At 43.1% G+C, this 17,428-nt stretch overlaps 1 protein-coding gene across 1 annotated transcript in view; it reads left to right on the forward strand.

Moving 5' to 3' along the window:
- The window catches only part of LOC147725901 (uncharacterized), a 290,139-nt gene that overhangs the window by 210,684 nt on the left and 62,027 nt on the right, over positions 1-17,428 (forward strand). The window contains exon 5 of the mRNA XM_086960041.1: positions 1,481-7,023. Coding sequence (XP_086816167.1) covers positions 1,481-7,023 — 5,543 coding nt within the window. The remainder of the gene's footprint in view (positions 1-1,480; positions 7,024-17,428) is intronic.

A 17,428-nucleotide genomic window follows, 5' to 3' on the forward strand; every position in this document is an offset into this window, starting at 1 on the left:
CCTTTTACCGCTGGCTACAAAAATATTAGAAAAATCTATCAATCAGCAGCTAAGGAGCTACCTGGAATCCAATGATCTCCTTGATTCCGCCTAACACAGCTTTAGATCATGTCACTCTACAGAGTCAACCCTGGCCTTGGCCACTGAGGAGATCTGCAAACAAGTTGATAGTGGGGGGAGAGCCATCCTAATCTTACTGGATATTTCAGCAGTGTTTGATGCGGTCACCCACCAAGTATTAATACGCAGGCTGAAGGATCAAGGACTGGGGGGAATGGCCCTGGCCCTACTTACCTCATTTATCACTGGCAGGGAACAGAGGTTGTGTTGTTGTGGCATTATTCCTTCCATGTGGAGTCCCACAGGGGTCAACCTTATCACCGACCCTGTTTAACATTTACAGGACTCTTCTGGCTAGATTGATCATAGCACATGGCTTTGCTCTGATTTTGTATGCGGATGATTAACATATAGTGATATCTATATCCTCAAATATGGAAACAGTGGCAAAAAGGTTTCACAATTGTATGAAACAGATCATTGAATGGATGCATTCCAATTTCCTTAAAATGAATACCGAAAAAACGGAGGTGGTGGAATCGGGAAAAGGCCCTTCCATTTGGAGTAACTCATGGTGGCCAGCGAATGCCGAGCGGTGCCCTGAAGCTACTAAGAAGACGAGAAACCTGGGTATTATGTTCAATGATCAACTATACTTTGCTGGCCAGTGTAATTCACTGACCTCCTCATGTTTTTTCCTCGTAAAGGTTTTGCGTAAAGTCTTACCCTTCATTCCTCAAGGCCTCGCAAAACGGTGGTAGCAGCACTGATCCTTTACAGAATCGACTATTGCAATGTGCTACTTCTAGACATTGACAAAGGGCAAATATCGAAATTTCAAGCCCTGCAAAAAGTTCCTGATCAGCTGCTTCTAGACATCCCTAAATAACACCCCATCTCCAACAGTCTCCGGGAGCTCCACTGGCTCCCGGTCCAGAAACGCATTGAATTCAAAGTGCTTTGCTTTGTGCATAAGTGACTATATGCAGGGGGGTCTCTGGACTTTCAGCAACTATTTCGCTGGCATGTCCCAGGTTGTGAACCCAGGTCGGCCAATAAAGGACTAGTTCAGGTCCAAAAAATCAATAAAGCCGGATGGAGGGGTGGAACCCTCTCCTAAGGGGCAGCCAAACTTTGGAACACAATGCAAATCTCATTCAGGCTACAACCTAACAGAGTTCTGTTTAGAAGAATGATCAAAACCTGGCTGTTTTCAACTATTTCATCCTAATCATGCTCACTACATAGCAATTACTATTGTCATTGCAGCTCAGTGCCAAGATGCCTCGGCAATAGTTGCGCTTTATAAATGTATTAATTCATTCAAATGTATTCATTCATAGAGGAGTGATTTATGTGTACCCTGATCACCACAAAGTTCATGTAATAAACAACACATATTATTGTTTTTCTTTTGTAGGAAAAGGATGTCGAAGAAAAATTTAAGCAGCTCTTGATTGATATCAACATGATAGAAGAGAAGGCTGTGGAATCCCAAGACCTTGGTGACCGGATGAAAAAGCTACAACAGCAACTCATGGCTCAGTTCTTTGTGAAGAAGGAGATACCCATCTGGTGTCTTAGAGGGTTGGAGAATACCTTTGATTATGAGAATATTTCACTCACAGAACAGATGAGCCTACTTAAGGCAACTGCCCAGGTAACACTGAAAGAGGCTGAGATGAAGCAATACAGAGATAAGATAGATGATATATCCAGCTTCCGTATTCGTATCATGCATGTTCTGTACAACACAAACAAGACCTTAGCTGGGAAACTGTCGAGAGCTGTCTTTTCTGAGCTTTCCAGCACCAGCCAAGACTTCCTTGGGCACATATTATTCAGTGGAATGTGGACACCCATGGAGGCAGTTCAATTCACTCTAAAAGTGCAGGAGAGTAGGATTCCTCAAGAGAAGGTGGAGGCCATCCTCCAACGCGTCCAGACATACCAGATTGATGTAAACACGACTACTGCATCTTTGAAGGAGCAGGATCCAATGCTTCCTCTACAGCAACATGTAAAGAATGAGCAAGACAAGGACCTAAAAACCATACTAGCGGAAATGAGAAAAAACAATTATCCAGAAAAGGTTCTTACTATCCTGGACAAAGTCCTCAGCGAAGTTGGAGCTCGGCTTCCAGCCTATCAAACCCTAGACCTGGATGAAGCGATGAAGAAAGAAGGTATAGCCATGACCAGATCAATTAACTTAGAGAACCCTGATATTGAGAAATTGGTGAACATTTTTATTGGCTTATGTGTAGCTGTGCAGGATACTACGACTATTGTGAAGCAGTCAGGAGAGAAGATTGAGGGATATTTTCCACGCATGACTCAGCTCGCCTCTGTATTAACTCTGCTAATTTCTAAAGCTCCTGGTTGCAATGGTTGTCTTATGGAGATCTTTACTGGAGAGGGTAAATCTTCCATCGTGGCCATGCTCGCCCTTATTTATGCCATCCGTGGGGAGAAGGTTGATGTTATCACAAGTTCACCAGTACTAGCCCGTCGAGATCAAGAAGAATGGAGTCAACTGTACAAGATGTTTGATGTGTCTTGCAGTGTTGTGCCACCTCCGGGGTTAGATGAATGTACTGATTCAAGAGAAAGTGACAAGGCAATACAACAGGCGTATGCAGCTGATATCGTGTATGGTACTATCGGGAACTTTGCTGCTGACGTTCTACGACAAGATTTTGAGAAATGCAAAACCAGAGGGAATCGGACTTTTGACTTAGCCATTGTGGATGAGGTGGACTATATGACTTTAGATAGTGGTGTCCAAGTCACTTTCCTTTCACATGCAGCAACAGGAATGCGGCACTTAGAACAACTGCTGGCAGCCATCTGGGCAAAGGTTTGCACTTGTCAACGGATCCAAGAGTCAAAAACTGGTGAGATACTTTGGGCAACAGGAACACAATACTTTCACAAAGTTGCTGCAACAGCTGTGATGGGACCGAAGACATCAGAGCATTTTTCCCCTCTCGACATTCTAATGCCGGGACTGCAGCTGGGGTTCTTCAGTGAAGCGGATGTGAAGCAGATTGAACTGCTGGTAGATAAAACTGAGGAGACGGTAACAGAAACACCAGAAGGCTCTGCAATCAAGGACATCATGGATAAACTTGGGCCAGATGAGCAGAGAGATCTTTTGTCTATCTTTCAAAAAATTCTAGAAGATGCTGTTGTTTTTGACTGTTACGAGTTGAAGGATGGCAAAGCATCTCCCATTGAGGACAATTCCACATCAGACTCTAACTCTGGATCCATCAACAACTCTACATCAGAGACTAGTTCTACAGCTGATAAGAATGCCACATCAAACAACTCTGCAACAGACAATAAAACCACAGCTGAAAACAAGTCCACTTCTGAGCATGACAAGATTTGCATTCTTCTTCAGGAACATGGACGTGCCTGTGAGTTGATGAGCAACAAGGATCTAGTGGAAGGGGCAGTCAGGGACCTGGAATCAAGAATCAGGTACTCAGACACCTATCAACCACCAGATAAACAACAGAGTAATGATGAGAATGTTATACTCCTGCCAGGGTACCTGAAGGCATATACCCAGAACAGGCTAACAGTCTTTGTGGAGAATGCATTGAAGGCCCTCACAATGGTGAAAGATCGAGAGTACATGATAGAATCAACCACTGACACAGGACGAGTGAATGTCAACGCGCCCATCCATGAATACCACTCCATCATCCCAGTGGACTTCAAAGCCACTGGTGTGCTTGAGAAGAACAAGCGATGGGGTGACGGCTTACAGCAGTTTCTGGAGCTGAAGCACCAGTTGGCGATCTCACCACTGTCCGACGTCACCAATTTCATGTCAAATTTCCATTTCCTTCAACGATACACTAAAGGCACAGGCATGTTCGGGGTCTCGGGAACCCTTGGTGATGAGGCAGAGGTTGAATTCCTTAAAAAACACTACAAGGTGTCTAGTTATATCATGCCTACCCATCGCTACACCAAGAAGACTGAGCTACCCGTACTCCAGGTGGAAGGTGGGCGCGACGCATGGATCAAAAGTATTTGTGGCAGTGTGAAGGAGCGCACCAGTGCAAACCAGTGGGGCAAAGGTCAAGCGGCTTTAGTTGTGTGCGAAGATGTGAAAACAGCCGAAAAGCTACAAAATGAATTAATAGAACTAAAGGTTGTTTCTGATTCAGGTAAGATAGCTCTGTACACCAGAAGTGATAAGCACAATATTGAAAAGAGAATTTTTGGTCCAGGAGATGTTATCATAGCCACAAACCTCGGTGGAAGAGGCACAGATGTTAAAATCACTAAAGATGTCAATGAAAGTGGAGGGCTCTTTGTTATTCTCACCCATTTTCCTGCAAACATGAGAGTTGAAAAGCAAATCTTTGGGCGGACCTCTCGTAAAGGAAACCCAGGGATGGTCCAGATGATTTTAAACTATGAAAGCTTATTGCCATCATATCAGGGGCAACCCATAGAAGTCATGAGACAGCTCAGAGCAGATTACGAGAAAAAGCGTATGACAGACATGGAAGGCGATGAGCTTCTGGAGGTACAGATCCGGGAGGAACTATTTGTGAACTTTTGTGAACATTTAAATGTTTTTCAACAGAATTACAATAAAGAGGAAAAACAAGACATTTACACTACTTCTGATTCAGTGAAGGGTGAGTACATCTTTGATCCCTCTAAGAAAAAGCTTGACTACCGCCCAGCTCTGAATGCGTTGAAGGAGAGCTGGGCTCTTTGGCTCACACTACATGAAAAAGACATAGATGAACATAAAGACATCAAAGAGCTAAAGAAAGACCTTGACCAAGTGATCCAGAGGAGGGCAGACAGCCTCCTGCGAGGAGAATCAGATAACTTCTACGACTTCATCAAACAAGCTATGGATCGCATGTACCTCCACACTCAGAACAAGGCATCGGATTTTGGGGCGCTATCATTCTGGCAGAAAGCAGAGAAGACCGATCGGGTGTACCGGGCTGTCTCACTCTACAATCAGGCCTACATTACAATTAATCTAGGAAAGGAAGGCTACATGCAGAAGGCAATAGACCTTTTAAAAGAATCTAAGCAGATGATCGATGTCTATGTATCCGAGGTATCAAACACTATAGTTTCCTGCCAGATGTCCTGTGTGGCCAAGTTTGAACCTCACAACAAAGACGTTCCCAACTTCACAAAACAAATGGAGACCCGCAAGAGCCTGTTCAAGTCTTGGATCGATTACATCGACAAGTCTGTAGCAAAGCTAACTGAGCTTCAAAAGAAGAAGAATAATGCTATCACCAAGGACCAAGCTGTCTTCACCTTGTCAGCTGATCATAACCCTATAACCTCCGACGAGCTTATTGTGCTGTATGACTATGGCCTGTCCTTTGTGTTTGAAGTTGAGAAGAAGCCAGAATTCTGCATTAATGCTCTGATTTGCTTTATTCTTGGAGCTTTGCAGGTCCTTGCTGGGATTCTTGTGTGTGTTTTCACCTGTGGCACAGCTAGTCAGATCGGAATGGGTCTGATTTCCGAGGGTGTGTCGGACATGATATCAGGGATCGAAGGAATGGTCAAGGGCACATTCGATTGGGCGGAATGGGCAATTTCCAAAGCCATTAGTATTGGGCTATCACTCATAACTGCAGGATTTAGCCTCATTAAAAAGGCAGCAATGGCCATTTTCAAAGTGACAAAAAGTCTACTAAATGGAAGCAAAACATTTGCTTCTCTTGCTGATGACATAATTCGTTCCGGAAAAGCTGTCGTTTCTTCAATTCGTACGTCTGCAAAATCAACTATCTCTGCCGCGTCTAAAAAGGCCTTGTCCAGCTCCCTCAAGACCCTCGCCTCAAGTTCTGCCATGAAGAAAAACCTTGTGCAGGTGATAAAGTACACTGGACAAGAGATTGCCAAACAAGGAACCCTGAAAGCTATAGAGTATGGCATGGATGAAGCCCTACAAGCTGTGTTCAAGAAAATATTTGAAAATGCCTTCAAAGACTTGATAGCAAAATCAATAAAAGGAGACAAAACATTGACCCAATCAATTATAAAGTTTATAATTATCAATGGGGTACCAGAGATTGCCCTAAAGATAGAAAACCCATCAACTTTTCAGATCCGAGACGCACAAAAACAGATCATGAACAAAATATTGGAAGATGTTTGCAAGTCTGCTGTAGCTAATGTCTCTGAAGACTACAGCACCTTAAATAAGTTCTTCACTCACCTCAACACAATCAAAAATGGCATCCTGCAAATCCTGGAGAAGGCCAAGGTGAGTGGAGCTATCCAAAAAGGGTTCAAGCTCAGTGTTGCTGTTGGGAAAAGTGTGTCTGAGTTTGTGCAAATGCTAAATTCTTGCCCAACACAAGATATGATTGAAAGAAAAGTAATTCCGTTCATGGTTAAGGAATTTGATGGACTCCCATCAGCCGCTGACTATAAGGAAGATGGACGCCGCAATTTTCCAGAAGTGGAGGCAGTGAAAGTCAAATTGCTGGATATGATATCCCAAAACCTGAGTGATAACTTTACTGAATTGCTTTCAAGCAACTTAACAAGTTTGATAAATAAACCCATTCGTGAAGAAATGAATAAGCATGTAGGGAAGACCGTCGACAATATTCTTGGAAGAAACAAGACTGAGCGCTTCTTCATAGAACAAAAGCACCAAAGAAAGATGAAGAAGACACCAGTTGAAGGAGAAAAACTTAAATTAACAGAGGCTGAGCAGAAGGAGGTCAATGACTATGTGAAGAAATTGGAGGATACAAGCTGCCCGGCCACAGAACTGGATCTGAACATCCTCACGAAGAGTGACCTTCTGGAAGGGAAAGGCATCAAGGTCATTGTGGTGGACGAGAATCAGAAGAACATCTCCACAGAGATCTACCCAGGCAAAGACTCCACCACTGGTGTCATCACCCTCCAGCTGCAGAAAGTAAAGGAGAGAAGTGAAGGGTAAGAAATCAGATCATAATAATGAATGTGTCTGCTCATTTAGAGTTAAGTATGCATCTGGCACCCATCTTGTCTGTACTGTAAGTCTCTGTAAATGAAGGTTCTAGGACCAGTGGTAGATGATTATTACATTTCAGACAGTAAGAAATGAGATGGGAACGCTACATTGGGAAGGGCTGACAGCCTGCGTTCTGCAGCCTACCATTGGTTCCCTTGAACCATGCACTTTATTTCTACTCAAGATCTCTACATTGACCATATTACCCTTAAGAATGTATGTGGTTGTCTGTGAAATTTTCACAAATATGTCTCAATACCAGGAATTGGGGAATCTGGAATATGTTGTGATTAAAAATGAATATTAGGAATGTAATGCAGCTGTTTTCTGAAATGTAGGGCATTGTTAATGGTGATGATGTTTGAAACTGTCTGCAAACAGTGCCTCCTACTGCTGGAGCTTCACCTGCCTTGCTGAATTTTAACAGTGACATTAAACGTACATTTAACCCCTTGTGTGCTCCTGACGGAACCACTCCGTCACGAGCCACGGACACGCTGTGCTGGTGACGGAGTGGTTCCGTCACGGCGCAGTCGCCCCACCCACGCTGATAGAATTCTGTGCCTGCACGGCACATTGTATTGAGCGGGCGGGCTGTGATGGAACCACTCCGTCACAAGCACAGCACGCCCGTGGCTCATGATGGAGTGGTTCCGTCACAAGCATGGCGGCGCCGCGCGGCCTCCCCTCCCCCCTAGCGCCGCGGCAGAATTACCGCCGCGGCCAAGGGGTTAACAGAGCTGTATTTAAGTCACTTAATACTATTTTAACATTAAAAGGTGTTAAGACAACTGGTTTCTCTGGTGTGTTCTCTATACACCTAGATCTTTTGAGAGTCTCTGCTCTCTACACTTGGGAAAAGGGCATGTGTTTATCTACAAGAGGACACAGGCTCTGGTCATAGGAAAATGGATGTAAGTGTCTCTGGTGAGAGCCAGTGTGGAATCTCTCCTTATCACTTCAGCCCAACTAGGAAAACTAACCTCCCTTTCTGAGATACCTGCAGGTATGTTTGTATATGCTCTCAGCATTTATGGATTAGCACTTTCATTTCTCTCTACCTTGGTAGAGCCACAGCCATTCTCCCTAGCCAAACACAGCCTGTAAGCGTGATCATTCTAAAAGAGGGGCCATGATACATCATGTTTTCAATGTTTTTAATTAAGGTCCCTTTGTTTTTGGTTATCTATCTATCTATCTATCTATCTATCTATCTATCTATCTATCTATCTATCTATCTATCTATCTATCTATCTATCTATCTATCTATCTATCTATCTATCTATCTATCTATCTATCTATCTATCTATCTATCTATCTATCTATCTATCTATCTATCTATCTATAGAGATAGATAGATATTTCCATTGTAAATTTTCTGATCTTAACTTTTACCCAAACACATAAGATCCAAATATCTGGGATCAAGGGGGCTTGAGGAATCATGGGCATTACTTGTCTGCGCCCTCCCAAAATACTTTGCAAGTTGAGCAAGTCGTGTGAGCACAGGCGGACAACTAGAGGAAAGTCAAAAATATTTCGGGGGGTGAGGGGGCTTATTCTTCCAGCCATAGGCATAGTGGCTCTAAGAAGGGGAAAAAACACAACAAAAGCCTCATTATCAAAGACCTGTGAAGTACTCAGGTGTGGCTACAATTAGACGGCCGACAGCCGGGAAGATGTCTCAGCCCGAACTGACACGCGACGAGTGGGAGGGGCTGACGCCCCGGTGAGCCCACTTGGTGTTGCGCGCCTGTGTGAACATTGCAGTAAAGTATTTACAGAAGAAGGTAGGAGCGAATACTATGTAGGCATATTGAACTTATAATTATAGAGCTGGGATTTAAAGAGCCGAGGCATTATCAATGGCTAGTGTGTGACATAAATTCAGACTGAGTTTATTGTATTTATTCATTGCATTTTTGTATAGCGTGGACTTTACCCGAAGGTGGCAGAGCGCTGTACAATAAAACCAGTTATGTTACATGAGAGAAACGTTACAAAATAGAACGTTAAACAGGGGACTAGAAGATGTAGGATAAAACCATAAAAGGCAAGAACCCAATATCAAACACATCAAGCAAGGGTGGAGAATGTACAAGAAAATATTACAAATTTACAATGATGAACGAACTTCCTAGAGGGGTCTGAGAATGAAGGTATTAATACAGCAAATATCTTTGGAAGAGAAGAGATTTATGGTCAGCTTTGAAGATCCGGATAGAGGTGGTGGCACAGAGCAATGGAGGAAGCGAGTTCCAGATTCTCACTGCATTACCTGAGAATGATTGAGCCATCGATCTTTCCCCTTTTGAAGGAGGGAGGCTCTAGCAGAAACTTTTCTGCATTCCAAAACAGTCTTGAGCCTCCAGACATTTTCAGTTTATTCGCCGGGTAATGAGGGGAGGAAGTGTGCAAGGTTTTGTGGGTGATGCAAGCAGTTTTATAAATAGATCTTGCTTTGATGGGAAGCTATCGAAGAGAAGACAGGATATGAGTGATGTGGTCACTTCGTTTGGACCCTGAAATAAAGGAAGCTGCTGAATGAAGGACGGATTTGAGGGGGAGTCAGACGAGAATTGCAGTAATCCGTCTAGATAGAACTAGCGATTGGACCAAGGTTTTTGGACCTTTCTCCGGGAGGAACCGGCGAATCCCACACTGAAGGCGCAGCTGGTAACGTGCGTTCTTAGCAATGAGGTTGATGTGGGAGATTAGGTTGAGTCTTTTGTCAAGTATGACACCTAGGGATTTAGCGCTCTAGAGAATGATGGGATTATTGTTGAATAAATTCAGCTGGTCCATTCAGGATTGAACAGGAGGAGGGGAGAGAGAGGTAGATAGGAGGAGGAATTCCATTTTGGAGGGATTGAGAATGAGTTGGTGAACTAACATTCAGTTGTAAATAGAGTTGAGAGTAGAGTTGAGTAGTGAGAGATCGTGTGCGGAAGAGACCTTGAGGTAGATTTGAGTGTCATCCGCATAAAGATGGTAGTGGATTCCAGCTTTACTTAGGAGGTTCCCTAATGGTTCCAGATAGAGATTAAACAAAATGGGTGCAAGGATAGAACCTTGGGGGGGCGCCGTGGCCTACCGCCAATGGAGACGAAAGACTGTTTGCTATCTTGATCATTTGGGATCTATCCGAGAGGAATGAGGCAAACCATTTAAGCACTGTGCCTTCCACACCCATTCTCTGTTGAAGAAGGTTAAGGAGGGTGTTGTGATTAACAGTATCGAGGGCTGCAGAGAGGTCAAGGAGAATCAGAAGGCAAAATTCCCCAGAATAAAGTATGTGCAGCGCATCATCAATCACTTGTAGCAGGACTGTTTCAGTGCTGCAATTTTGAATGAAGCCAGACTGGAACACATCAAGGAGAGTATTGTCCATAATATGTAGGGAAAGTTGTTTTGCCATACATTTTTCTGTGATTTTTGAAAGAAAAGGGAGGTTGGTGATGGGGCGGAAGTTGTTGAGGTCGTTCGCATCAGTGGGGGTTTTAGTTAGAAGAGGGGTAACCTGTCCTGTTTTGCGGGCAGCAGGGAGGGAGCCCTGGCTGAGGAAGAGATTGACTAGCCTGGTCCAGTAAGAGAGAGTATTGGTGTAGAAATCAATGGTGATGACACTGGGGATTGGTTCATAACAATGGTTGGAGGGTTTGGTTTCGAGGATGCATTTGATGAGGTCATCTTCCGAGATGTCGGCAAAGTTCTGCCAAGTGATTAAGGATTTTTGCTCCTCAATGGGGGTGGGGTATTCCTGATCCACCAGTGAATTTACCTTATTGTCAAAGAATATAGCAAATTATGCTGCTTTCTTTAAAGATTCCTCAGGCTTGATGGTTTGGGGCTAGCAGTTTGGGTTTTTGATGAGGTCAAACAGTTTTTGGGGTCTGTTTTTAGCTGAGTCGAGGAGGGATCTGAAATGTGATGCTTTGTCATGGAAGATGTGCGTGTTGTATTTGGATCTTGCTGAAGCGTAAATGAGCAAGATTAGAGGTGGAGGGAGGTTGTCTCCAGTGTTTCTCCAAAATTCTAAGGTTCTTCCTTTCATCATAGAGAGCCTTATTGAACCAAGATGCTAAGGGGTGGGTCTTTTCCTTTTGCTTTGGAGCGGAGTGACATTACCGATTTTGACTGCTAGGACTGAGCGGCAATGGGAGGTGAGATCATTGACATCCACGTTAGGGACTAGTTTTGGAAGTGAACCCATAGCAGAATCACATAGAGTGTCAAGATCAATGTTTTTAGTGTTGCCGAACCAGGTAGTAGTCCTTTTAGGTTGGCCGAGAGTTATAACGTGCGATAGGTGAAAACAGAAAGGAATGAGGAAATGGTCTGACCAGTCTATATGGATAGGGGGAGCAACAGTAAGCAGGTCTTCTTTAGATATAACAAGGTCCAGGATTGAGCCCTTAGAGTGTGTAATTTCCGAGCAGCGTTAGAAAAGATCATTGGCTGAGAGAAAGGTGGCCCGCTTGTTGACAGCTGAGTCTTCCAAAGAGCCCCAGTGGAGATTGAAGTAACCCAGGAAGGTCTGTCTTTCACTTTGAGAATATTGGTCACTGATTGAGTACTTCCAAAAAGGAAGAGCAGTTACCGGACGGGTGGTAGATGGCATGGAATCTGAAGGGTGAGCCATTGAAGTTCTAGGGACAGGCATTCGAATGTACGGAAGAAGATGGTAGGAAAGGCTTTAATTTGAAGGGAGTTTCTGAAGATGATAGCGACACCTCCCCCAGTTTTGTCTGTTCTGTCGTTTCTGAGGATAGAGTAGTCAGTAGGTATCAGAAGATCAAATAAAGTATGAGAGGAGTCAATAAACCAGGTCAAAGTCAAAGTCAAAATACACTTTATTCGATTTGTTTTAAAATCATAAAAGCCATAAAACAACAACAATATATGCAATTTAAAACAACCAAATTTCATAATGTATAGTTCATAAAACATTCATTATATACAAAGTGTGCAAAATAGGCAAAACAAATAATTGTATCTGATCATACTACACATTGTTTCCTAAACTTAAACTACAACAGTGGCAGGCAAAGTCCTTGTTTTAATTCTATATGCTGCCACTAAAAAACTGGCCACAGAATATCTAATACGAATACTGCCAAGAGACTGTAGGTACACCAAAGCTGGCCTCAATAAAGAGGAGTCAATAAACCAGGTCTCAGTGAGGAAGAGCATGTCAAGATTGTAATGGATGATAGTGTTAGAAATGTCCAGTTCGTGGTTGATTGCAGATCTGCAGTTGTGGAGCAAACAATGCAGCTCTGACTCAACTGTTTTGGTGATGGGGGTGTTTGGGCTGTTATGGGAGATAGGGATAATATTCTTGTATGAGGGTGCCAGTGAAGAAGAAGACACTGTCCACGTGAGGGACATCCATTAGGTAGGTGGTGTGCCAGCGTTGACAAACTCTAAACAAGTTCTTTACAACCGGCAACATTGAGTTTGTTACCTTTGAAGGTGGCTGTGTCTGCACGAGAAGGGCCAGGATTAAATACTCCTCTGCTCGTGGGCTGGCACGCGCACTACTTTCAGAACTGGCTAATCGCTCCAGAAAGAAACACATAACATCATGCAGTGGGGCATTGAGCGCAAGCCCTAATTCCTTTGGAAAGCACATTAAACGGCGCAAGAGTGCCCATTTTGGATCATTGGGAAGATCCATATGATGTAAATAGACTGTGTGTGTTTCACAGCTTTGGTGATGCGCACACCAGCATTATTTGAGGTGATTGTCATTGTCTACCTTTTCAATACAAGTAGGTCTTTTGCAGTGACACACACACACACACACACTAGGTCATGTCAAGGGTGTTACAGTTGCATGGAAGGCAGTAACAAGCATACTACCACTGCGTCGGCGTGTTTTGCATAATAGTAGTTAACAGTGAAACATACAATAACATGAGGTCAGAGTTTGGACAGTGACGCACACTTTCTCAAGAACTGTGTGTTACTCCACATTTTAATATCAACAGTGAAATGCACACTCAACCCATTAGGTGGTGATAACAGAGATTTTCAGCTACTTTATTTATACTGAGCATAGGACAGTGATATTCTAAATTAAAAGAAAACTAAAGTGTGTATTACATTTGTAACCAGGGGTTAGCGTTCTTATGTTGGCCAATTATTTGTTTTTAGGCACATCCTTCATTTTTTAATTTTGTGTGGTTATTTAAATTTTAGTCCAAGTCAAGTCAGTAAATGCGCCACCTCCCTTTTTGCTGTCTCCCTGTGAGCCACCTATTAAATAGAAGACTTAGTTTCATGTTTTTACTAAATATTTGGGGGCTATTGATGGAAATAGGTATTGTACAGAAAGAAATACGTTTCTTTTGGAACATAATCTAGGTTTCGAAAGGCAAGCTCTTTATGAACATTTACCACCAGTGCATAAAGGATGGGATGAAGAGGAGGAACTAAATCAGTATCAAGTTGTATTAAAAAAAGTCGAGAAACAGTTTGATGTCCAACCAAGTTTAATTGTCGACCTGCATAAGTTCTTTACCAGAGAGCAGCACCAGCAGGAGTCAATAGATTCATATAGGGCAGCATTACGCATACTTGAGGTGGATAGTTAGTTTGAAGATTTCACCAACCAACTCATATGGGACCAAATTGTGGTTCGGTGTTGGGACAAGAGAGTCTGGGAACAATTACTAACCTATAAGAACCATTCATTGGTATAAATAATAGACATCATCAACAGCATTTCAATTTTCCACAAGGCGTCAAGGGAATTGGTGAACAAAGAAGGGGCTGGTGTGCATGTAGTGGCTGACGGTAGTGTGAAGGGTCAGCATTACACTAAATGTGTTTTTCAAAGAAAAAACTATGAATCTCCAAAGAATGAATCCTCAAAGGGGGACCAGAATCAGGTTTTAAACAAAATAACATATGTTATAAGTGTGGGTACCCTCAACAAGCACCCATGGGTCACCCTGCTCCTCAAAGAATGTTGGAAAAGTTGGCCACGTTGCTGAAGTTTGACAATCTAAGAAGAACAGACTAAATGTGGTGGTTGAGAATCATGAAGAAACATTTGAACTGATGGAGAAAACTAAAGATTTAGAGCTAGTTGTCACAGATCAAGAGGAATCTGAATGTAGGGATCCTTACACTGCTATCAGGGCTGAAGGGAAAGTGCTAAAGTTATTAGTCGATGCAGGTGCAAAGTTGACTATCTTCACTAAAGTGTTGTTTAAAGATACTTGGACCGACAAAGAGTTAATAGAACCAGATAGATGTCCAGTTGTGTACGATGGCAAGAGGATTGAGTTTTTGGGGTATTTTGAGATCATGCTATAGTTAAAAAATAAAGTAATTAAAGGGAAGGTTTATGTTGCAAAGAAAGGGATCAACATTTTGGGTTAGTACCTTCAACGTTTATTTGGCATGACTTTGCAGCCAGGCAAGGAAGTTCAAATTGTGGTAATGAGATAGACATAGAGACTGATGTGTAAACAAACTGTGGATCAAGACAGTTCCCAAAGTTTTTAAAGGAAAGCTAGGTAGAATTAAGGGATGCCAGCATAGAATTAAGGTTCAGAAAAGTGAGCTGCCTGTCAAGCATAAGTTGAAGAAGGTGCAAAAGAACAATTGATGGACAGAACGCTGAACAAGGTCACACATTCAACCCCATACAGAGATCTCAGCCTAAATCCATTGTTTACTTGCTCCCATGCCATTCCAGTTTGAAACCAGCCACATGCAAATCAGTCTTGACCCTGCTCCCTATGGGAAGAATCCAGCCCGAACTACCAGGCCAGGTTCTCCCTGACCAGAAACAAGCATCCTAAGAGCAGTGTCACCCCTCATCAGCCAGGATAGCTTGACTCCAGTGGCATGGAGAGTACGGGACCCACGTCTGGGCATACCCGCCCAACTCAGGGTGACAAATGCAAAAAAGAATTGATTATAGATTGCTGAATAATGTCAAACATTCACCCCAGTACAGAGATCTTGGCCTAAATGCATAGTTGTTTTTCTCCCTGTGCCATTCCAGTTTGAACCCAGCCATATGCAAATCAGTCTTGATCCTGCTCCCTATTGGAACAGTCCAGCCTGAACTGTTAGGCCAGGTTCTTCCTGAACCGGAAACAAGAATCCTAGCACAAGTTTCGGGGTTTCACCCCTCATCAGCCAGGATAACTTGATTCCAGTGGTATGGAGAGCATAGACCCACGTCTGGGCATACCCATCCCACTCGGAGTGAGGAACGTGCCTTTTAGCCTCATGGAGCATTTAACAAACATGCTTGAGAGAATGTGCATGAAGGGGGGTCACTGAGTTCGTAGAAGTGAAATTATGGCTATCTCCTCTAGTTATCGCCCATAAAAAGATGGGTGATTTATGAATCTGCACTGATTTACAAACTCTAAATAAATCCATTTGGGTGGACTATCATCCGCTACCTAGAATAGATGACATTTTGACAAGTTTCGCAGGGTGATTGTGTTCAGCAAAATTGATCTAAATTCTACCTACCATCAGATGGAGTTAGAGCAATCTTTTGGGCACCTCACTGCTTTCATTTCTCCCAGCTTGAATATTTCAGTTCAGATGAATGCCTTTCGGCCTAGCTACCACAGCCACCGTTTTCCAATGCATCAAGGAGTCTGTCTTGAAAGGAATTAATTGGGTGGTTGGGTTTCAAGTTGAAATACTTATAGTGGCAAGAGAGTTACAGTCATGCCAAAAGAGGAGGGAGAAGGAGGTTCTAAAGTTCAGGTCGTCCTCCTAAGAATACATGTGAAAAGGAAGCCAATATCTGGGTTCCGGGACCTGTCTTGTGTGAAGGCTACCTAACAAAAGTGTGTTGGTGTAGCTTTTGCAGAAAGAAAAAAATTTCTTTCTTGTTTTCCCCTCACTCACCTGAGTTTCCTCACGGTGACATGCTTCATCATCGGGGTCATCCCAGTTCTCTACGAAAAGGGGCGTGCTACGACTTGCGAACTACGTAGGAGCACTGTTAAGGTGAAGGACTATGTGTGGTGTGAGAAGAGTGGAGTGGATGTGTGTGTGAGTGTTAAAAATACCGTGCTAGTGGGCCTCAATGTTTTATTCTGCTCCTAGACCGGTATGTTAAAAGTGGGGTTTATACTGTGTACCAACCAGTGATGTGGGTAGGTTCAGTATATGGTCAACATGTTTCACGCTACCCCTAGCGTTTCGTCAGGACCATACAGGGACCAGCCCTGTATAATGCCACTCCTAAAAACCTAGATTTAGGATTTGAAGAATATATTAGTGCAAATAAATATTACAGTGAATGACGCTGTCCCAACTTGGTACACGCGCAGATGTATTGTTCAATGGTGAACATTTGTTGGTGCTTAATGGCACATCATGGTCTCTTAGGGGGGCGGTATCGCCTCGATGGAAACAATGTTCCTAGTCAGCAATGCCGCGTGGTATTACCTAGCTGCTTCCCCTTGGACCGCATCTTCAAAACAAGAAAGAACATTTTTTTTTCTGCAAAACTACACCAACACACTTTTGTTAGGTAGCCTTCACACAAGACAGGTCCCCGAACCCAGATATTGGCTTCCTTTTCACAAGAGAGTTACAGTAACATGATCAGACTATGAGTATAGTTTTGGAAAGACGAGAGCAGGCGGGCATTGTTGCCATCTTAAGAAGTGTGAGTTCACTTAATCAAGCATTTAAGATTTGGGATGTCATTTTGCAAAAGGGAGTAGAACCATGGCAAGGTTTGGTAGATGGCATCAGCAAAGCTTCTATACCCACAAGTCAAGAGCAAATTTAATCTATTTGGGGGTAGAGGGTTTGCGAATTTTATGCAAAATACATAAAGAATTTTGCTGATAAGACGGAAAATATAAGGAAGTTGCTTAAGAAAACGGTGTTTTTTCAACGGGATGAGGGTTGCCAGGCAGATTTGGACAAGCTGAGGGAAGTAATTGGGTCTGCAGGGATACTGGTCAGTTCAGTGCATCATCACAGTAGATGCAAGTAGCAGTGGACTATGCATGACATTGTCTCAAAAGTTCATAAGGTGGACAGTAGGATTTGCATCCCGGGTGTTGAGAGAGAATGCATTGAAAAAGAGTTACTGGCGTGCTGCTGAGCAGTCCAAAGGTTGAAGAGTTTTTTCAGGGTGGAAAGTTTCAATTGGTGACTGATCACAAACCATTGGTTTTTAATCCGGTGGGGAGTCATGATCAGAGATCTTACTCTAAGGATAGCCAGATTGAGTTCTAAACTGCTACAGAATAATTTTGGCATTCTACATATTCCTGGGGGTAAAAACATTAGAGTTGATTATTTGTCGAGGTCACTATTAATGAATGAGGGATGTGACGCAGG

This window comes from Lissotriton vulgaris, chromosome 3_1, assembly GCF_964263255.1.
Source record: "Lissotriton vulgaris chromosome 3_1, aLisVul1.2, whole genome shotgun sequence".
NCBI classification, from domain to species: Eukaryota; Metazoa; Chordata; class Amphibia; order Caudata; family Salamandridae; genus Lissotriton; species Lissotriton vulgaris.